Below are 23,263 nucleotides of genomic sequence, written 5' to 3'. Positions count from 1 at the left end.
TTGAATATATTTCCATGTTTTATCAGTTTCCATGATTTATCACGTTTTTTTTTTTTTTTAAGGAAATCAAAGTTTTAACTTTAAAGATACCCTGATATTTTTCTTAATGCTAAATTTAATGACTGGCAAAAAGGTATTGGGTGCTGTTAAGCAACTGTTATTAATTCTCTATCTAAAGGAATGCTATCTTGAATCTATTAGAAGTCAAAGCTTCCAAATTTGTTCAAATTTTCTGGCTGTATGACAGGTAACCATGACTATCCATTTTTTTGGCCAATGAAAAATGCCATCAAATTCCTGTATCAGCCAGGCATATAGTGGCTCATGCCTGTAATCTCTGATGCAGCAGGCCGAGGTGGATCACTTGAGCCTAGAAGTTTTGATACCAGCCTGGGCAACATAGCGAGACCCCATCTCTGAAATTTTTTTAATTCCTATGTCATAAGTCATTTTTATTTTTGTAGAGATAGGGATCTCACAATATTGCCCAGGCTGGTCTCAAACTCTTGGCCTCAAGCAGTCCTCCTGCCTCAGCCTCCCAAAATGTTGGGATTACTGGTATGTGCTGCTGGACCCAGCCAAGTAGCACTTTTAATTTGAAAAATAGTTCTATCAGTTTTCAGCCAGGCGTGGTGGCTCAGCCTGTAATCCCAGCACTTTGGGAGGCTGAGCGGAGGTGATCACCTGAGGTCGGGAGTTCGAGACTAGCCTGACCAACATGGAGAAACCCTGTCTCTACTAAAAATACAAAATAAGCCGGGCACGTTAGCGCATGCCTGTAATCCCAGCTACTCGGGAGGCTGAGGCAGGAGAATTGCTTGAACCCAGGAGGCAGAGGTTGCGGTGAGCCGAGATCATGCCATTGCACTCCAGCCTGGGTAACAAGAGCGAAAACTCCGTCTCAAAAAAAAAAAGAAAAAATAGTTCTATCAGTTTTCGTAAAGTACTACTTTAATCTTAAAAAGATTAATCTAGAAACCCTTCAAATTATAAAATGTCATTTTTAAAAGGCAGGAGTTGATATCCTGATGAAATTCAGGTCTCCAAACAACTTAACTTACCATAATTTACTTCCTGTATTTTAAGTAACATGATAGGGTACTTAGAGATTAATTGCCAAGAAACTTTTTGAATATAGTCAACCTGCCCGCACTTGCCATAATGAGTTTTCTTTTGTTCCTTCCCTCTAGTATTCTAGGAGATGAGGTTTTGGGAATCTGGTCCAGACATGCTGAGAAAGCTGATGTCAACTGTGCCTGTGTATCTCATTCAGGAATCAGTCTTGTTACAGGAGATGACTTTGGCATGGTTAAGTTATTTGACTTCCCATGTCCAGAAAAATTTGTAAGTTTGTGTTTTGTTTACTATTATCAGTTTACTCCTAATTTTGATATCTTATCATCAGCACTTTTCCCCATATATTTAAAATGTTTTGTCCTAATTTCTAAATTTTTCCCCAAACTTTCTAAATCTATTTACTTTGAAATAAAAGCTATTAGAAACAAATCCTCTCCCTCGAGTAATATCATCTTTGGAACCATCCTACAAAAGCTGTAATTAGCTTTTCACCAAACCTATAATCAGTTATCAAATTTCAAATGCTTTTCCTTAGAGAAAAATGGTCAGAGTACCTGGAGACATCTGACTGCCCACACAGCCTGGTTTTGCAGATCCACTACTCATGCTGAAAAGCATTCTAATCACTGGCTGCGGTGCTAACTCCTTACTCTCTCCACAGCTCTTGTCATAGAGATTATAGTTCCTAAGAGCCTTTGACTTCTGTGTGCACCAAATGCCCTGAGCTTGTCTGTCATTGTTTTTTAGGCAAAACACAAAAGGTTCTTGGGTCATTCGCCCCATGTGACAAATATTCGATTTACCAGTGGTGATCGACATGTTGTTAGTGCTGGAGGTGATGACTGCAGGTTAGTAACTTTCTCAGCCCATGAAGAGCAGACTATGTTACTAGTTAAGAGACTTAATACAACAACTCCTACAGCTTTGGTTTATGAAATCAGCTAGTCAACATTAGTAGAAGGTAGTATAACCAGATGGCTCTTCAGAATCTCATATTTATGCAAATACAGAATAAAAGGAGTTAAAGAGGAAAAATATTACACATGTAACCTGAAAGCGCAACTGAAAAATATTAAACTGTTATGAAAATCTAAAAACATAATTAACTCCCTGCAATTTTCTTCTCTGATTGCAGCTTATTTGTCTGGAAATGTGTACATACACCTCACTGAGAGATGCTGAGATGACTACAGAAATTAACTTTGAGACCAGAATTACAGAGAAGAAAAACCAAAACCCAACCCTGCATGGTCAAGTGGTGCTAACCCAAGACTGTAACAGGGAGAAATGCCCAGAATCATCAAAATAGTGAAAGACTGTTCAAAATATTTGCTATATGCACTGGGTATAATCCGTAATCCATACACTGCCAGATAATGCCATTTCAAGGAAGGATCGAATACTTGATGGTAAAGGCCAAGTCCCCCTGTATTGGGAAGTGTGTGATTTCGGCAGACCTGCTGGGAAAATTTAGGGTAGAGCACTCTTTACAGAAGAACTCAAAAACCCAATTTGGATAATTTTCATTATCTTTTTAGCAAAATGGTTTCTTAATGTTTATATTTTATTTTCAAGGTTCATTGTTTAATGAAATATTTTATTCTTGCATTTCCATAAGGAAAGGGAAAGTCATGATCATCCTAAAGGATCACAGTTTTTAAAAGGCAAACATTTTCCCTAAGGAAACAGACACAAGCTTTCCTAGAGAATATGATGTTTTTTAGGCATTAATAAGGTCCTTTTTTATAAAGGACACTTTTCTCCTAGTAGTTTTGAATTCAGGAACAGATCCAAAGTTAGGAGTATATGGCTGCTACATTTCCATTTTCATTTTCGAGCCATCAGTTTATGTTCAGATGCCATCTCTGTAATCGCACATTTAAAACATAACTGTAGCCTCACTAATGGAAAAGTAGTATGATGAACAATCATTCCCAATGGTGTACAATGTAAGGGTTTTAGGGAGCAACAGTATTTAACTGGAAGAAAGAATTGCATATTTAATGTAGTCTAATATATACACATTTGTTTAACATGTAAACAAAAGTGTTAAATTCACATATACAACATTATACAATTACTCTTGGAATAAAATTTTTATAGCCTTTTTTCTATTGGGAAAATTTGTTTAGATGTGTGCCACTCCATAGGTTTATTTCCAAAATGAATGAGCCCAACTCCATTTGTAAAAACTTGTCAGTTAGAATTCCTTTTTTTAGTGGATTAGGGCTGAATTCTTAGATCCTTATTTCTTTTCACTTTAAATGCTGCCAAAGATCACTACTCATCATTCAGGAATTCGCTGTCTAGCCTATCTGTAGTTTCCTGAAGATTGAAAATTATGTAGACTATTTAAAAATATATTTTTCTAAGTGTGAGGTTTAAGATGCTGTATTGACCCTATGAGTTTTTAATGTGTTAATTATCTTTATAGCATAATAGATTGCTTTAGGTTCCTGGAATCCCATTTGGTCTGACAGGATATATGAAGATTCTTAATACCTATTTTCTGTGTCTAATACTTGGTTAATAGTAAAAATAGAAATGACTAAATTACATCACAGAAAGCATAACCAGTGATTGAACCTGGTAGTTTTAAAGCTCTAAATAGCTGTGGCTGAAGGACTGATTATGGGGCTAAGAAGCTTGAAACGTAAGTTGGTACTTGTTCATCAGTGGATTCTCCTAAATTAAGCCAAATTTTGAAATACATGACTATTAAGTTTCTACTCATGTATTTACAGTCAGTCAATAAATTAAAGGGGGAAAAAAAATCCCTGAACAACCTGCCCATAAAAAGAAAAATACTCTACATTTGAGCCTGCTGCAGTTTTAAATTTTCCCTCTGGGTCAAGTTTGCCAGCTTTTGGCTACAGAGAAATTATATTTCCATTACAGTGCAGGTAGAAACTCTGTAACCTTAAGCATGTAAACTACATAGAATAAAACTGTTTCCACTGCATTTCTGTCCTTCAAAGTGGCCAACCTGATTAAGTCAGCCTTAATCACTGCTGCTGTCAGTTTCACGACTAAAGGTCATATTGACTAAGTAGTCATCAGCTGACCACCTTGCTGTATCAGCCAGCAACGAGGGGAAGGTGAAGAAACATGATAGGCCATATAGAATCTGCCCTATGTTTACTTTTTTAACCCAGATAATTATTTTTGTGTGCAGTATCTAAGCTCCTGATTGTGTAACCTGGGACTTCTGGCACCTTTTGTTCCATTCATTTTATGTATAAAATGCATGCCAAAGCACACTGTGCCCTCTGGTACCCTTGCTTCCAATCGCCAACCATGCTCATTTCCTTCGTTTTTTTGTGGTCCCTTTTTGTGGTGATCATTTTAAACCACGTCATCCAACAAATGTTTTATGGTCAACCTTAGCTTGTTCATAAGCCATAGCAACTGAAAGATTAAACTCTTAAATATGTGTCTGGGCAGTGTCTATTAAATAGCAAAAAACAATCAGATTTTAGTATTTTATTTCCTTGTAAAATGGCTGAACTAAATTAAACCCTTGTTTCCCATTTGTTCTATAATTTATAGTGAAACTGAGAACAAAACTATCTTTATAAATGATAGCTAAAAGTATTTCCAGATATTTAAACAATTTAAAATACATTTCTTCTGCAGAGATGCAAAGCATCTCAACACTGGAATGAACAAATGCCTTAAATTCAATGGAGTAAACCTTTAGAATGAAGAGGAACTGTCATTTCACCCAAGCCGAAGACAATAGCCTTATGCACTTGTGTGCTCTGTCTTTGCTGCTTCTCGTGTTTCAAGCCTTTCCTGTGGGATCAGCACAGCAAAGTGCAGCTTACCAAATGGTTTAATGACTGGTTGGTTAATTAATTAATTCTTCTCCCAATGGAAAAGCAATGGCAACACAACAGTAGACTGCTGGCTTGACAATCTATCTTAAACGTGAGCCTTTGCACATGTAGGTTTATCATCATTTGGGTATACGACTAAGCAAGTCAATGAACTTTTTTTTTTTTTTTTAGCAGTTTAATTTGGTCCTGAGAATGTTGCAGTCTTTATTACCCCTTTTGCATTAATCCACTTTTCTAACCACCTTTTAAGCTTTAATTTTTAACACTATACACCAAGTCTTTGAAATCAGTGATCTGTTATTTAACTCTAAAGCATTTGACACTTCTTGCCTTAACAGTTTTAAAAACCACACACAAAAAAACTCTGTAAGTAATACAGTAGGCCAAAAGTTTCATCCTATCTTGCAGTTTACCTATCTGATCTGATCTCTGTAATTATAGTTCTGTCATTTAAAATATACTATTTAAATCTAGTTTTTACATTTCAAAAATTATCTTCAGTAGTAACTAAGTATATTTTCTGTGGATTCTGAGAATGTTATTTTTCAGAATGTGAGAATACATATGTACATTTATAATCTTGTGACTTTAAAGTCTGTTTTCAGATACAGTATGTAAATACTTGTAAAAAAATTTGTATAATTTTGTGATAATGTAGTTTCCCAAAAAAATTATTTAGAAGGCATTATGTTATTAGTAAATGAGAGCACTGTATAGAACTGTTCCTATTTTCTGCACTTGCCATTCCAGCTGCCTCCACCGTCCATACCCACCTCATTCATCCTGTCACAGAAGGCAGGAAAACTGGGAACTTTACCAAAGTAGCACTCAGCCTGAGAGGCCTGTATAATCATGCTTTTCAAACTAAATTCACTTAAAAATTAAAAAGCAGAATTGAATATTTTAAGCAGCCTCAGTACCTTTGGCCAATGCTGTTTTCATGGTGGATTATGAACATTATATAATCTTTGGGAAAAGTGAAAGTAGTACAATTTTTAGAATAATGACAACTGCCTCACTGCATCTCTCCACTCACACAGCAACCGTGTAGCCCCCTAAGCTGCAGTACCATGACTAACCATGATGTCAATTTCATATGCTGATCCTCACAACAGCAGTGCACAAACATGCCCCAAATATTTTAACAGAATTTAGCTCTTCCTTAAGCTGTCTTTTCATAGTAAAAACAAAACAAAAACACCCAATGTTAAAACCACGTAATAAACTTACAAACTTGAAAAATTAGACACTTCAGATAGATAGATAGGCAATAAAACTTCATATTATGAAAGCAATATATTCCAAGTTTCAAAGATTTGACAAGTTCTGTAGAGTATCTTTCATCAGTACATGAAAACTTCCAAACTGCATGATCTTCTGCCAGGCAGGACTGGGTGCTATTCGCTGAATGAACAGAACCAAAAATTGTTTTAATTATCTGCTTTGTATCCATATATACCATATATCTCAGTTTAAAAAGTTGACTAGTTTTAAGCAATAAATATTTGGTCATAAGATTACAATATAAATGGCAGATTTTTAAAAATAATTCAATTATGTCAGGTAGATAAAAGATAATACCATATGTAATTAAATTTTCTGGCCACACTAAAATATTTTGAAACTTCCTTTCAGTATTTCCCAGTTGCTAATGTCGAAGAAAATGGATGTGAAATTCAAGTACAGTACACATATATATACTCCTGCTGGCCTTAGTATATGTTTGCGTAGTATATAATGAGAAGTTAAAATCTGGCTGGGTGTGGTGGCTCATGCCTGTAATCCTGGTACTTTGGGAGGCCACGGTGGAAGGATATCGCTTCAGCTCAGGAGTTCAAGACCCCATCTCTACTTAAAATAAAAAAAATTAGCCAGGTATAGTGGCACACGCTTGTAGTCTCAGCTACAAGTGGGAGGCTGAGGTGGGAGGATGGATTGAACCCAGGGGTTTGAGGCTGCAGTGAGCTATGATAGTGTGACTGCACTCCAACCTGGGCAACAGAGCAAGATAATCTAGGTTAAAAAAGTAACCACTGGATAATGTAAAATTTAGCCCATGTAGTAAATTATTTTGCCAAAGGAGCCTTGTATAATTAAACAGCAAAGAAAAAAATTCAAAGTAACAGTCTAGTTTCCAATTTTGTGTGCTTATAAATTAAGAAACTGCAAATTAGAAAAAAGAATTTGAACTGACATGAGAAAAACGAATTTGAATGTTTACCTGGTTTGAGGTCGAATCCATTTCAAGGCATGTCGTGGTGGGACATTAATGGTGGGATGGTAGAATGTGCAGTCCGGTCTTGTACACTGAGTGTTAAACCTACAATGCTGAATAGAGATAACAGAGCTTCAACAATATCCACAAGGCTAATATAAGTAAACACATTATTTTATTATTTGAGACAGGGTCTCACTCTGTCACCCAGGCTGGAGTGAAGTGGCATGACCTCTTGCCTCAGTCTCCTGAGTAGCTGGGACTACAGGCGTGTGCTACCAAGCCTGTTTTTTTTTGTTTTGTTTTGTTTTTTTGTTGTTGTTGTTTTAAGAGATGGGGTCTCTTAAATGTTGCCTAGGCTGGTTTCAAACTCCCGGGCTCAAACTATCCTTCCACTTCTGCCTCTACCTCCCAAAGTACTAGGAGAGCAGGCCTGACCCACCTCACCTGGCCAACATACAACTTAGGAGACAATAACCAGCCCACCCTAACCATTAACAGAGTAAGAGATTCCATCTATAAGGACCATTTTAATACTAGTGAAGCCTTGAAAAATGGACTTAACCTTGAGACACAAAATTCTAGTCAAAGAATCACAGCAAGTACAATTTCAAAAGGTAGTTTAGCATACCACAAAAACTTCTAATTATCCCTTACACTCTTCACTGAGTACCCTCATCTACGCCCAGTTACAGATGGGGGCAAGTGAAGGCCTTCATATGGTCCTCAAGCTACCGGGGCAAGAAGGAGATAATTCATTTTGACCAACTAAACATCTGGAGATTCATCAACCATCATCAGTACAAGTTTGGATGGTTTTAAGCAGTACCTACTGGATTTCTTCATCTCAGTTCTGACATTAGGTTCAAACTGCCCCCCAGCCCCCGCTAAAACCCATCCATATACTTAAATGCAGGGAATAATGGAAAATGTGACCAGCAAAGATATGCTTCCCCCCACTGAGTGCTTGGGATACTAACATTGAACAGTTTCAGACCACTTGGCCTAAGGGGCCAGATGGAGGTTCAGTGACGAGGAACAACTTAATAGTTTTACTGGCAAAAATCGCAATTACTTTTGCACCAGTGTAGTGACTCTGACAAAAAAGAAGTTAAATGAGGAAATTGAGATGTTGTCACTAAATTGATTTTTGAGAAAATAGAAGTTCTTACTTTTGGATGATAGAAGGGACATTCCATCTTCTTACAAGCAGGGAAGTAACGGCAGAGCTGACTACTGGAAGGTGGTGCTGGTGGTGCAACTGCTAACAAAATAAAAACCAGGACTGATCTCCAATCTGTTTGGAAAACCCATTTTTAATGCAGTCTACTGATGTTTTTTTTGAAAGTGAAAACCATTTTTAAATTAGAATGGTAAGGTTTATATATTCACTAGTCAAAATACTTCGGAATACTACAGATAGGCACACTTGCTCTTTAAAGACTGGTTGGATTAACTGATCCTGCCAAAATTATTTCTGAAACCATCTTTTGTTTGTTCAATTCCATTTACAGTCACAAAATGCCATTTTATATTTTTTACCCAAATGTAGTAGCACAGTCACTCACTCACCTGGTTTTGGAGACAGTACTGGAATTCTTCTACTCACATGAGTGAAGGGACAATCTGGTTTAGTACACTTTGCATCATATTTACAATTTGGGTGAACAAACAAACATTTTTCAGCAAATTTACAATTGGGGAAGGCTCTACAAAACAAAAAAAAAGCATATTTCATATTCAATCTTCTCAATGCATTATTAGTTTTGTGTATAAAAGGGCTCTTTACACTCCCCATCACTACTTGTTTTGAGAAATGCAAAAAAAACAGCAACAAAAAGAATATTTTAAAATAAGACCATATATCAAAATAGGACACAATCATTTATTCCAAAGCTTGGGATAACACAAACACAGGCTTTTAACTCAAGCCAAGCCACCAAGAAAGACAAGCTTTTGTGATAAAAATCACACCACTTAATAAAAAAGGTATATATTTTATGCAGTGAACTCATTAATAAAATAAACACATCCTCTATGCAAGGCTTTGTGATACAAAAAGACTCATCCCATACTCTCCTTATATGTACAGCTGTATTATTCCCACATCATTTCCTTAAAAGAATTAAAAATGAAGATTCCATCCATAGGACCTACCCCCGGCAAAAAAAAAAAAAAGGCCCCAAAAAGCCATCTCATAAAGCTCATTACACTGAGCCAGCCAGCTTGTAAGGAAAAATTTAACCCAAGTCCAAAATATTTTCATTACCCATAACTAACTTTTCCCTCAACTCCTCAAAATCTGTGTATACTGTGTGTGGCCAAAATGCATACAAACTGGGGCAGTTACCATATACCCATCTGCTTAAACGTACAGAATTCTTAAGGAACCCCAGGTATTTCAGTATCTCACAGGTCCGAGGCACAAACAAAGCCCCCCCACCCTTGCCTCTCAACAAACATACATGAACAAGAAATACGCTACTCTGGAGAGGGCCATGGTAATTGTCACTCTATTTAGTTATAAAACTAAAAACTTGTCCACAGAAAAACAAAAACAAAATAAGGTGTAAGATACAGACACTAAACTGAAAGCCAAAATCAGCTGGCTATGACTTGCAGGGTGAGATGGGGATGGTATTCACTTGCAGGATGAGATGGGGATGGTATTCACTTGCAGGGTGAGATGGGGATGGTATTCACTTGCAGGGTGAGATGGGGGATGGTATTCACTTGCAGGGTGGAATGGGGGATGGTATTCACTTGCAGGGTGAGATGGGGATGGTATTCACTTGCAGGGTGAGATGGGGATGGTATTCACTTGCAGGGTGAGATGGGGATGGTATTCACTTGCAGGGTGAGATGGGGGATGGTATTCACTTGCAGGGTGAGATGGGGATGGTATTCACTTGCAGGGTGAGATGGGGGATGGTATTCACTTGCAGGGTGAGATGGGGATGGTATTCACTTGCAGGGTAAGATGGGGGATGGTACTTGCAGGGTGAGATGGGGATGGTACTTGCAGGGTGAGATGGGGATGGTACTTGCATGGTGAGATGGGGGATGGTACTTGCAGGGTGAGATGGGGGATGGTACTTGCAAGGTGAGATGGGGGATGGTACCTGTAGGGTGAGATGGGGGATGGTACTTGCAGGGTGAGATGGGGGATGGTACTTGCAGGGTGAGGTGGGGGATGATACTTGCAGGGTGAGATGGGGGATGGTACTTGCAGGGTGAGATAGGGGATGGTACTTGCAGGGTGAGGTGGGGGATGATACTTGCAGGGTGAGATGGGGATGGTACTTGCAGGGTGAGGTGGGGGATGGTACTTGCAGGGTGAGGTGGGGGATGGTACTCACTTGCAGGGTGAGATGGGGGATGGTACTTGCAGGGTGAGGTGGGGGATGATACTTGCAGGGTGAGAGGGGATGGTACTCACTTGCAGGGTGAGATAAGGGATGGTACTTGCAGGCTGAGGTGGGGGATGGTACTTGCAGGGTGAAGTGGGTGATGGTACTTGCAGGGTAAGATGGGGGATGGTACTCGCACTTACAGGGCGAGATGGGGGATGATACTTGCAGGGTGAGATGAGGGGGTGGTACTTGCAGGGTGAGATGAGATGGTACTTGCAGGGTGAAATGCAGGGATGGTACTCACTTGCAGGGTGAGATGGGATGGTAGTTACAGGGTGAGATGGGGAGATGGTACTTGCAGGGTGAGATGGGGGATGGTACTTGTCAGGTGAGATGGGGGATGGTACTTGCAGGGTGAGATGGGGGGATGGTACTCACTTGAGGGTTGAGATGGGGGGATGGTACTCGCAGGGTGAGATGGGATGGTACTTGCAGGGTGAGATGGGGGATGGTACTCACTTGCAGGGTGAGATGGGATGGTACTCACTTGCAGGGTGAGATGGGGGATGGTACTCACTTGCAGGGTGAGATGGGGGGATGGTACTCACTTGCAGGGTGAGATGGGGTGATGGTAGGCACACTCATCCCCATTTTTACAAGCAGGCCAGTACTTGCAGCGCTCCAAAAGTTTTTCTGGTTTCTGTGCCACACTCAGTTCACTCATCTCAGCTACAAAGGGAAAGGAAATAAAAGTATTTCATTCATTATGATCAATTCAGTACACAGCACCTTTAACATATTTCCCTCAAACCCCAGTCTTAGAATCTTCTGTTAAATGTACAGTCATATAAAATAAGTGAGCTCAAATTATGGGATTAACACTGGCCATAGAATCCTATAAAAGGTTGCCAGGAAGAAGACAACAGTTCTCACTGTGAAAAGGAAAGAGGACAGTGACTCTGCAACTACGGCCAAATTTTTCACCAAAAATTCTAATTCTCAATACTAATTCATAGCTGAATTAAAAATAGAGAAGGACGCCAAGTGGGGAACTAATAAAATTAAATACAAACTGAAAACAGGTAAGGTGATAAGGAGATGTGAATCCTCACACGCCAGCAAGATGATGAGTGGCCCAAATACAAAAGGATTCCCACCTGCTGAGCTGTACGTCCAGGTGCGAAACTCAGCAATGTCTTTTACTTTTTTTTTTTTTTTTTTTTTTTTACGACAGGGTCCTGCTCTGTCACCCAGGATGGAGTACAGTGGTGTGCCAGTGGCGTAATCTCGGCTCACTGCAACCTCTGCCTCCCAGGCTCAAGTGATCCTCCCACCTCAGCCCCTACCAAGTAGCACGTGCCACCACGCCTGGCTACAGGGTTTCCCCACGTTGCCCAGGCTGGTCTTGAACTCCAGGACTTAAGCGATCCACCCACCTCGGCCTCCCAAAGTGCTGGGATTATAGGCATGAGCCACCGCACTCAGCCAGCAATGTCTAAAAAGGGGAAAACATTTTTACCTACAATGGGGTCACAAATGCCATCACTTACAGAGACTGGGCAGTTCCCCTAACATAGCAAGACTGACTGGGCTGAAGATGATAAACGCAATAAGGGACAGACGGGGAGCAGCAACCTGGAAAGCAAGTGCACACCCATCCACTCCACTCCCTGTGCCACATCCAATCACAGCTTCGATTACTATGACAGGGCAAAGTGGGACCCCTGTTGCCAGATTTTTATCCTGTTTCAGTAAGCCAAAAATCTGCCTTCATCAAAATTGTAATGTTGGCAATTTATTAAATAACACTGAATAAGTAAAATTACAGCTACAGGCAATAATCAGCTGCTAATTTCTGGACTGAGACACCTTAAACTCCCCACAAAATAGCATCATGGGTATTATGTATTATGGTTCACATTCATGTTCATGAAAGCAAGTATCACTTCAACTATATTCCTCTAGTCCTCTTGCCAGAGGTCAGTTAAAATCTGACTCTGCCACTTAGTTGCTCAGCCAGACACTCTGTGCAAATGTTAGCTAACTTTTCGGAATTCTGTTTTCTCATCTATACAAAGAGAAAATAATGTCTTCCTTAGAGTCTGATGATTAAACGGAAAAAATGCAAAACAGGCAACCAGTCGTAATAGCAGCAGCAGCTAGTTCTATGAGTACTTACTGTTCCAGTGACCCACATTCTGTCCTCACTACAGGAGAACAAGGCACCCAAATGCAGTCATGCAGCCCAGATAGGAGCAGCATCAAAGAGCAATTATGACTATGCCTGATACAAACAGTTTTCTATGCTACTTTAAAAATAGTAAGAGTCCTATTTAAGCTTTAAATAGGATGTGGTGGCTCATGCCTGTAACCCCAGCACTTTGGGAGGCCGAGGCGGGCAGATCACTTGAGCTCAGGAGTTTCAGACCAGCCTGGGCAACATGGTGAAACCCCATCTCTACAAAAAATACAAAAAATTAGCCAGGCATGGTGGTGTGCACCTGTAGTAACCAACTACTCAGGAGGCTGAGGTGGGAGAATCACTTGAGCCTGGGAGGTGGAGGCTGCAGTGAGCCATGACTGTGCCAATGCACTCCAGCCTGGGCAACAGGAGGGAGACCCTTTCTAAAAACAAAACAGTATAAGTCATTTTAGTTCTAAGATACAAGAATAATTGGTTCCAAAGAAAATGTGAGATGACTGGAAGTTTCTCTAATTTTTACAGGTTTTTTGTGTCATCCCTGCAGAGTAAATGTGTCTTACCCTTTTCCTATAATAAATTACACACAGCAGACTATAATATATACACAAGAACCCAGTACAAATAAAAGATTAAGAGAATACCCAAGAGAAGCCTAGCTGGAAAGCAAAGTAGCTAGATACTCAGGAACAATATAATACTTTACAAAGAAACGTGATTATTACAATAATACCTTACAAAGAAACTTTATCTTTCTTTTAAAAACATTAAGTCATATGAAGGTCATGCCCCTAGTCTTCACTGGCTGACACCGACTTTGTAAACTATTAAAACTTTCTGTTCAAACCTTAAGAGGCAAATTCACCTTTTATTGAAAGCTATAGGCCAGGCGCGGTGGCTCACGCCTGTAATCCCAGAACTTTGGGAGGCCGAGGTTGGTGGATCACTTGAGGTCAGGAGTTGGAGATTAGCCTGACCAACATGGTAAAACCCCGTCTCTACTTAAACTACAAAATTAGCCAGGTGTGATGGTGCATGCCTGTAATCCCAGCTACTTGGGAGACTGAGGCAGAAGAATGGCTTCAACCTGGAAGGCAGAAGTTGCAGTGAGCTGAGATGGCTCCACTGCACTCCAGCCTGGGGGACAGAGAGACTCCATCTCAAAAAAAAAACAAAGAAAGCAAGCTATAAAATCTGTGCTGCCATATGACAGTGAGTGAAAAGACAGCAGGTTAAAACAGATGTTGCTGTTGGTAGCATCCTTGAAACAACCCAACATAAAACCAACCAGAAGCAATTGCAGTTTCAAACTCCCTGCTCACAGGGGAAGTGGTGCAGAGACTAGAGACTCCTGAGAACTGTTCTGCAGGAGTCTCTCCAGCCACACCCCTATGCTAATCTTACAAAGCTTCATCCTTGAGCAGCAGGGAAACACTGAGTCCCCAGTCAAAGCAATGGGAAAGGAGGCTCACCACTCATCATGGCTGTCAGCACAATGGCCACAGCACTGGCAAGAATTTTTACTAACATATTATTTATGGTGTCACTGCTGCTACATGTATACCCCATAAAGCCTCATATGGACACCTACATTTAAATGAAACCAGATCCTAATAGACCAAAAAATTAAGGTACCAAATTGAAAATCAAGAGTAGTGAAAACACTGGAGTCTTCTCTTTAGACAAAACATACAGAGTCAATAAATCGGGACTGCCTACTGCAGCTTTTACTATTTTTTAAGTTTTTCTTCCTGTTGATAGGGTCAGATTTTCAACTCCCTCCACTAATCAAAACCACGACACTACGTCATTGATTCACAGCAGGAAACGCAACCAATTAAAATAAAGCTAAGTGTTATCGCTCCACTAACATGATTTCCCTCTAAAGTCTATTCTATTTTTAATGATTGAGAAAGGTATTCAATACATTTTCATATCTCTTCCAAGAAGAGGATTACTCAAGGAAATGTTTCAAAATCCATTACTGTTTTTCCTTTGAATCTGTACGCTTTTAAGATTGAGTAATTATCCCTCCTGCCAATGAAGAGGTGCTTCTAAATATTTTAGAAGATATAAGGAACATAATTACCATTCTCTATCATGAATGGAAATGATCAGTGGCGTTGCAGCTACCACTGATACCCAGTGAAAGAAACGGTGATAAGAAACTGTCACCTGCCAAAAACTATGGTGCTATCTGAAATGAGTTCATCTGAGTTCTGCTAAATATTACTCTTCAACATCAATTTAAACAGTTCCAAGATCTTGATAGATTAGGTGAGAAACTCCTTTCAAAGAAATTTCACTGAGGTAGAAATAGCATCAAATCTAAATTTTTCTCTCAAGTTAATTGCAAGAGACTATTGCTGATAAAAGGGCAAAGTGGCAGTACAGTTTCTGAAGAAAATACAAAGGTAAAGAAGGCAACAAGAATGGTGGTTCATCCTTTAGCCAGCATAAGCGGAAGAGGTCTCTCAGGTTCCATGGCTGAACTCCGTTTTCAAACTGGAGTAACAGCCCACCTATGAAAAAGACACAGGAAAAAGAGTCTGAAATGTACTTGGTGGGTTTGTCTGAAAGAAGAAAAAAGGCCATTACTGAATATAAATAAAAGCAAGGCCTTTAACCAATATTCATTCAAGGTAGAGAAACAAGTCAAAGATTCCCTTCACAATGACAGCACCCTGAAAATCTGAGCTCTCAACACACCGTTAGAAAAGCTACCATTTGGGTCCTCAAGCTGCCTGCTCAGCAAGTGCAACTGCTGTGGGTGGAGGAGACCTCTGAGTCCCTTGTTTGAGGCTGCAGTTTGGTTTACGGGTTTCATTCCTTCAAAGCACATGTCCTCCTCTTGATCTGACATGTATCCTGGGGGGCTGGGGACACCATCCAGCGTCACTATAAACTTGGGACTTGCAGGTTTATCTGGTTGTACAAGATCTCTGCCAGACAGATAAAAAATACCATAGAATTAGGGAAACAAACACAAAACGCTGAGCCCCCTAAAGTGCTCTTCAGCAGAACTATCACTCCCTTGGCTTTGCGTTTGGTTCAATAAAAAAGACTAGGTAGGGCTTCCAGGTGCAGCACTGGCGGGTTCTCTGCTAACACACGATGGCCATGAACAGTCACAGTGGCATCACCAGTGACCCTCCAGCCTGTACTTACTAAGGACAATCTCCCCTCAAGCCTGACCCCATCACCCATTCGATCTTCATAGGGTCAACATGGAAACAAACCAAAAAATTAGCATCAATGCTCAGAACACAAGGGCCAGCAGCATTTATGCTAATTATCTGTATGTTTCTTCTTTTATAGAAACAGTCCATTTTCTAAACGAAAAATCACCCAAACCTGATCTGCCAACTCTCTTTAGAGTTGACCTGATTATGGTCAGCTGGCTTTTAAACTTGCATTTCCTGAATTTGCATAAAGAAAAGAATCTTTAATAGAGTTAAATCATACACTGAGTTGTAATTTGTAGGTTAATGGATTTCTGAACAAGAAAGATGAACTGGAATTCTTGAAAACTGAATTTGGCTAACTATTCACGGGCTAGCTACTGAATCAATGAAAGCACTCTACGCTAGCGGGTAGGGTGGGGAGGAGGGAAGCTGCAAACGAATGGTTAACCTTTACTATCTCATCACACAAATTAACTACACAAGAAAAAGAAACCATCTACCGTGTCTGCATAAGGTGTCCTGAAAGTACCCGAAGGGAATCTGCAGTCTTCATCCCCGACTCTTGGTTTGGTGCCACTACTATTTCCTCAGACAGCTTTGGCTTCTTCAGAATAAATGATCTTGTGTCTGCATGGACCATGGATTCCATGTCATAGTAATCTGAGCCAAAAAAATTGGCCACAAATGTTTACTTTTGAATATACCTTACATTCCCAACATTATACATGTGAGAAGAATGTCAATCTTTTATATATTCAAATTATTTCAAAGGAAAATCACAACTGGTTCCACTCAGGAAAACAGGGCTATAATTCTATTCCAAACATGTTTTCAAAGAACTCAAGGAGTCCTTTTCGCGTAGGGCACGGCACAAGTGATTCTGATTAACACTCCCTATCCACAGCAGAGAAAGGTTCTCAGGTGAGGCATCTCAACAGATATTAACAATATACCCTTAAAGTACAAAAATCTTTTCTAAAAACCTGGAGAATTTGAGTCCTAATGCTCCCTATAATTAGAATACACAGACGGCTGAACCACTTTTCCAAAATCTGGTTTGTTCACTTCGCACAGTACCACTTAAGAATCATGTCCTGATAAAAAGAATTCAAGTGGTATAATTTCCAGTTGGTTATAAACCGAGGACTACTTTAAAAGGTAACTGAAAGGTGAATGGACACTTAAACATATGTATCAAGAAAAACACTGGCCTTTAATGCAAATAACCATAAGCTCACATCATCTACTATTTTACAAAATATGCCAAGACCTACAACCCAGAATGGCTGACCTATCAATACGCCATCAACGGACTAAAGTTAATACACTTCTTTTAAAGCTTAGAGACCAAAATTTACAGGATATTCATTTATGTTCATTCACTGAGTATTTACTGAACAACTAAGAGAACTGAGCTAGATACACAAAGAAAAAAAGAAAAACAGACACATATACAATTTCAGAATAGCATGACCCAAAAGGGATGTGAACAAGGTGCTGAGAATACAGAACAGCCCACTCCACCCAAGAACCAACGAAAAGCTTAGCAAGGAGGAACATCTGAAGTCAGCAGTAAAGGAACAAGCAGGAATAAACAAGGAGAGAGACTCGGAGAAACAAACACAGCACTTCAGGCAGAGGAAAACGCACGTAGAAGGAAAGGGGCTTTCACAAGGCCGAAGGCATCTGAGAAAGGTTAGAATGTGGAATGGCTGGAAGGGTGTGTGTGGTGGGCTCAGCGATACATACCAAGGAAGGCTGACACATATAATAAAGGTTCTTCTATGTCTCAGTGACTCTGGATTCTGGTCTATAATTAGTAAGAAATCAAGTGGCCTGGTGTGGCGGTTCATGTCTGTAATCCCAGCATTCTGGGAGGCCAAGGCACAAGGATTCCATAAGCCCAGGAGTTTGAGACCAGCCTAGGCAACATAGTGAGACCTCCCATCAACCAGAAAATAAATAAATAAATAAAATTAGCCAGGCTTGGGAGCACATGCCCACAGTCCCAGTTACTTGGGAGGCTGAGGTGGGAGAAGTGCTTGGGCCCAGGAGGTCAAGGCTGCAATGAGCAGGATTGTGCCACTGCACTCCAGCACGAGTGACAGAGGGAGACTCCATCTCAAACCAAAAAAAAAAAAAAGAGAAAAGAAATCAAGAGAGGTTCCTAAGGAAGGAAGTGGCCTGATCAAACTGGTTTTTAGAAAAACAGTGTTAAGAAAGAACCAGAGTTCTCGACCTGCTGTTGCCCGGGACAGAGGGTGAGGCTCTGAATGAAAAGATTCTCTGCTGTCTGTCCTGGTCTCACACACCTGACAGGAAGAGAAGACACGCTCCATCCTGGGAAGGGGCGTGCCCGCCTTCCCCAGCAAGGGCAGTACAGATGGTAAAGGGAGACAGGCGGAAGAGAAAGCTGGGATGAGAAACTTAGCAAAAGAAAAAGAGCAAAGTTAAAAGGGGCAAAGATACATTTCAATGTTAGATTTAAAGTCTTTGTGGGACTCTCCCATGTTTAAGAGGAAGTAGAAAATTCAGATTTGACCTGTAGGTGGGGGGACAGAAATAAGATGCTGAGTCAAAACCGAAGGTGACAGAAGTGTTTAACATATTCAGGGTGGCCGTCTCTCACTGAATCCTCACTCAAAGCCTACAAAGTCGGTTTCCTCCCATGTTACAGATGACTGTTTGCAGCTCGAAGTTATTAAATGATTCACCGAGGTCTCACAACTGTCAAAGGTGGGTCCCAACAGTGGCCCAGGGGCTGCTTCACTCCTTCCCACCACTCTGCACTTTCTGAGACGAAGGAGTTCTACCAGTTCATAGGTTGGGTGAACACAGAAGAGATGAAAATAATGCTGAAGGTGGGAGAGAGCAAAGCTAACCTTTTGAGGAGGAATGGAGGAGATGAGCTGACACATGAGAATGAAAGGGAATGAGAAGAATAAAGACAGAGTGAACTGGAAGCCGAAAGGTCAAAGCTTGGAGAAAGTATGGGAACCCAAGTGTAACATGCTCCAGGGTTGAGGAAAGCGTGCACCGGTCCCTCCCGCACACCTCTCTGCAAGCGGAACGTTAGCAGCCCAGGTCACGTGGAGACCAGACAGACGGGGGAGTAAGTAACATCTTCTGAGTAGAGACCACAGAGGCTGACCCCATGCATTTACTTTTTGTTCCCTCCTGAAAGCCCACAGAAATGTCAATGAGAGTTTTGTTCTTGTTTTGAAAGCATAAACTCACAAAGAAAATAAGTGTAAAAAGAAATTTTCAAAGTGGAAAACAGATGATTAAGAACTCAGGGGATCTGTAAAAGCTGAATTCTAAGGCAATAATGAAGCAATCCAATTCAGACCACAAGATTCTCCAAAGGCTCAGGAACTGGCAGTAAAAGGGACCTTAGGAAGAAATGGAAGAAATGACAGGCAAAAAAGAGGTGTATTAGATGTGTCCAAGAAGCAGTTAGTTCTTCTTCAACTCTAATTCCATGTATCTGTTTTCTTTGTTTGAGACAGTCTTGCTCTGTCACCCAGGCTGGAGTGCAGTGGTGCGAGCTCAGCTCACTGCAACCTCTGCCTCCTGGGTTCAAGCAAGGCTCCTGCCTCAGCCTCCCTAGTAGCTGGGATTACAGATGTGCAGCACCACGCCTGGCTAATTTTTGTATTTTTTAGTAGAGACTGGGTTTCACCATGTTGGCCAGGCTGGTCTGGAACTCCTGACCTGAAGTGATCTGCCTGCCTTGGCTTCCCCAAGTGCTGGGATTATGGGCGTGAGCCACCGCACCTGGCCACTGTTTTCTTGGTTTTGATGCTTGCCACACCAATCCCGACCTCTACACTGAAGACACCTGGGACGACTGGTGATGTGCTTTCCTGTAGATAATCTTCGGAGAGGCCTATGGATGCACCATTAGGGTCTCTGCCAGAAAGATGCTACGACAAAATCACCTGAAGGTACACTGTTAAAAATTTTTAAAGGCAATTAGATTTCCTGATAAATCTTTACCCACTGCATGCATTCTCCCTTGGAGAAAGTGGAGCTTTAGACTCTTCAGAGGATAAGAACAGAGTCCCTGGACCAAGAGACACCAGCCATGATGAAAGAACTACTGGACTGACAATGGTTGGGGGAGGGTTAAATAAACATTACATAATAATTAATGGTGAGGTGTCTCCCCCAGCCTTCTTTCCCCACTTAAGCTCGCAGAACTCTGACTACCAGGCTATTACTTGAAAAACTTTGTTTTGGAGAAGCTGACCAGCCTGAGAGGAAAGTCTTGAAGGCAGTGACATCAGGGTGCCCACAAACCAAGACAGGCAGGACAAATCACTTTCCACCACAGGGTCTAGTTTCAAACAGAAAGTCAAAGTGCCCCATGCCCCAACTCATGAACCCAGAATACCAGTGACCTTCTGAGTGCTCCACTCTTAAATGTAAGACCACCTAGGATCCCCAGACATCAGAGGGGAACCTCCAGCATAAAAGACAGCCAAAACAGACCACTTAGAGAAAACAAGACCAAGCAGGGAGGGGAAAAATGTCAAAACTACCTTTCAGATCCACAGAGAAATAACAAAGAGTATTGTGTACACAAAATCAGTATGTTTTTAGAAAATTAATAGAATATGCAGAAACAAAGGGATCTTAGAATAAAAAATGTGATAGGAGCTAAGGACTGCAGTCATTCATAAGCCTCACAGAACTACTTGCTATTTCAAACTGCATGCACCATGGGTACAATGAAAAGCTGAAGGAGGCAGAAGAGAAAACATGCACAAGAGCTGATGAAGTGGATCCCACACACAGATCTCGGCTGTCAACCTTTTCAAATACTCCTGTGGAGGAAGCAGGACGGACTGCTGGGAGATGAGAGAGCAAAATCATGGGCAGAGAATGTCTGAACACCTCTACAGAGAGAAGACAGGAGGCAGAGAATGAAGTTGGAGGAGTGGGTGACATGCCAGTGGCTCACCAACCCGGTGGGATCTGGCCTCTGGTGGAGGCTGACCCTTAGGGAGGAAAAGCACACTTTCTGAGCTGGAAAGCTGGGGGAGGGTAGGGGAACAGAGTGACTGACTGTGGAGTCCTGACTGAGAGGGGTCTAGGGACCAGAGCTTCCCACAAAAGACAGACTTAGGGGAAACAGAAGGACTGAGATGATTCCGGGTCTCTCATGGTTGCCTGTGTTTATCCTGCAGTCATTTTTAAGACACTGAACATGCATCTGGCAGGGGCTGGGCACTGAGGACAGAGATAATAAAAATGAAGGCGTCAGCTCCAGTCCTGGAGTAGCCCCTGGCATGTGTGTCTGTGGGGAGAGGAAAGGAGACAGGCAAACTAGAGTGGCTCTAGAACACTAGAACAACAAGTTCCAGGTGTGGCCCTGGTGATAAGACTCCAAAATGAAGTACAAGAGGATAAGGCTAACCAGGTGAAAAACAGGATACAAAAGCCACTCATGGCAATGACAAAAGCTGGGTAGAGTGGGAGGGTAAATCAGAAACGCAGGTCACTCCTGACAGCAGGAGAGTGACAGCCGACAGTGCTAGGGACACACTTGGAATGGTGTGAAAGGAACAAAGTTTTCCAATGAGGCAAAAAATTATAACACTATATAACATGAAAGAAATGCAGATCTTATCTCCTGGCCCTAAAATATTTTCACAGATCTAAATATAACATCTTAGGGCAGGATCTAAGAGATCCGAGATACGTTAAATGGGGTGTAAGAAATGGAAATGGCAACTGAAATGGCTGGATTGCAGTACAACTCGAAACATTACCAACCTTGACTCATCTGCAGAGTTTCTGCCATTACTGGGTCGATTTGCAGTCGGGATAATAATTGCCTCTGTTGAGTTCCTAGAATATAAATTTTAAAACTTCACTAAGCTTACAACACAGACAATACCAGCATGTGGTTCCCAAAAATCAGTCCTTCTGGGTTCTTAACTTGAAGTCTTAAAAGTAACTTAAAGCTTCAACAATTCAATTTAATAGTATTTATAGACCAAAGACATATCCTGTAAGACAAAAAAGGCTGTACTCAGGGTTAAACCAAAAATGCCAATTTAAAACACTCCTGGTTCTCCCTCTGTGAGGACATCAGTTTTCCTGAATTTGAATTCTGCGGGGAAAGTAAAGGTGGCAAACGGGTGGAAAATCCAGGAAAAGGCACCTTGTGGCCCAGCAGCTCGCATCACAGCCAACTGCACAATAAGCACGGCAAGCACCTCCCTCCATCACCTGAGCTCTTACCATCACGACTCACTCATGACCTTTGAAGATAATCGAAATAGCAAAACAAAACACTCTCATCATCTAAACAAGAGTTCCTAAAAGACAAACTCTGGGCTTCGATGCATGCAAAGAAAACAATAAGACACTCAGCTCTACAATCCACACCCTATGTTAGCAAAGCATGATAATAATTCTTTGCCTCTCCCACAAGAAAAGATGTTCAACTACTTATTTCTTCTAAAATAGGCTCCTAACATTAATTCCTATTAGGTTCACTATTCCTAACTATAATATGCCCAGCAGTCTGACTGCACAAAATAGGGACAAAGAACTGATTTTTTTCCATCCTCGATTTGATGTTAAGCTCCTTGAGGATGGGAGAATGTCACACTTTTCTGTAGCCCCCACAGCGCTTAGCAGACATCAGGCACTCACTTGCTCATTATAAGGTACTGCACTACAGTGTACAAAGGGATGTAACTGATAGGGTTGCAAATACTGAAATCTTACTAAGATGCCCACATGCTGATTTTGGGTATATCCATTACAGGTGGCTTCACAAGGACAGGCTTTGCTTACTCAGTGCAAAGATGTTAAGTGGGCCATCTCCCACCAAGTACCACATTTCATTAAAAGGTGTTTTTAAATTTTAAAACCTATACTCGATTTGAAATTGTATCAGTTAGTTTCCTTTAAAACATAAGTTATATGAAATTTTACTGGTGCGTCCCAAAAAAGTGAATTCCTTCCAGAATTATTACCATAAAAAAACACACATTCTGAGGAACTGTAACGAAGATGACACTTAGGTCAAGTTGCATTCCTGTGGGAAGCTTGGAAAACTGAGGTGAAAAGTTACAGGAAGAATGCTCTTTCCATCCAAATACTGCAACAGGTCTCCTTCACATCAACAGTACATGATGAAAGAATGAGACATTTTAAAATAATTTCACAAGACACATGAAAGACCACACTTCCACATTTCAAGTTTTGCTTCATCGCTCTAGGTTCATCTGTCTTTTCAAAACATCGTTTTAGAGAGCTCCATTAAAGAGGATGGAATTCTGATCAATTCTAGATTGCTAAGCTAAATCAAGCAGAATCCAAATTTGTCATTAAAGGTCCATGAAAAATTCAAGTTCTCTGTAACTTGCTCCCTC

At 40.9% G+C, this 23,263-nt stretch overlaps 2 protein-coding genes across 21 annotated transcripts in view; one reads left to right on the top strand and one right to left on the bottom strand.

Annotated features, from left to right (window-relative positions):
• Positions 1-3,033, top strand: part of EML5 (EMAP like 5) — a 180,804-nt gene extending 177,771 nt beyond the window's left edge. For 3 of the 5 annotated variants that reach the window (XM_014347688.4, XM_063596357.1, XM_034937974.2), the window contains 3 exons: positions 1,191-1,344; positions 1,825-1,925; positions 2,213-3,033. In XM_014347688.4, the coding sequence (XP_014203174.2) occupies positions 1,191-1,344; positions 1,825-1,925; positions 2,213-2,249 (292 nt within the window). In that variant the 3' untranslated portion in view covers positions 2,250-3,033. Of the gene's footprint in view, positions 1-1,190; positions 1,926-2,212 lie in introns of all 5 variants that reach the window. The other 2 variants (XR_010109831.1, XR_008620952.1) reach the window with 1 other exon arrangement.
• A 1,512-nt stretch (positions 3,034-4,545) lies between these two features.
• ZC3H14 (zinc finger CCCH-type containing 14) overlaps positions 4,546-23,263 on the bottom strand; it is a 51,007-nt gene continuing 32,289 nt past the window's right edge. For 2 of the 16 annotated variants that reach the window (XM_003832746.6, XM_034937980.2), the window contains 8 exons: positions 21,651-21,725; positions 16,370-16,529; positions 15,394-15,626; positions 11,093-11,213; positions 8,704-8,840; positions 8,304-8,395; positions 7,138-7,244; positions 4,546-6,320 (listed from right to left, as the gene is read on the bottom strand). In XM_003832746.6, coding sequence (XP_003832794.1) covers positions 6,314-6,320; positions 7,138-7,244; positions 8,304-8,395; positions 8,704-8,840; positions 11,093-11,213; positions 15,394-15,626; positions 16,370-16,529; positions 21,651-21,725 — 932 coding nt within the window. In that variant the 3' untranslated portion in view covers positions 4,546-6,313. The remainder of the gene's footprint in view (positions 6,321-7,137; positions 7,245-8,303; positions 8,396-8,703; positions 8,841-11,092; positions 11,214-15,393; positions 15,627-16,369; positions 16,530-21,650; positions 21,726-23,263) is intronic. The other 14 variants (XM_008958167.5, XM_008958169.6, XM_014347689.4 and 11 more) reach the window with 11 other exon arrangements.

This window comes from Pan paniscus, chromosome 15 (genome assembly GCF_029289425.2).
Source record: "Pan paniscus chromosome 15, NHGRI_mPanPan1-v2.0_pri, whole genome shotgun sequence".
NCBI classification, from domain to species: Eukaryota; Metazoa; Chordata; class Mammalia; order Primates; family Hominidae; genus Pan; species Pan paniscus.
The sequence above is the reverse complement of the archived record's forward strand: the minus strand, read 5'-3'. Positions and strand labels throughout refer to the sequence as shown.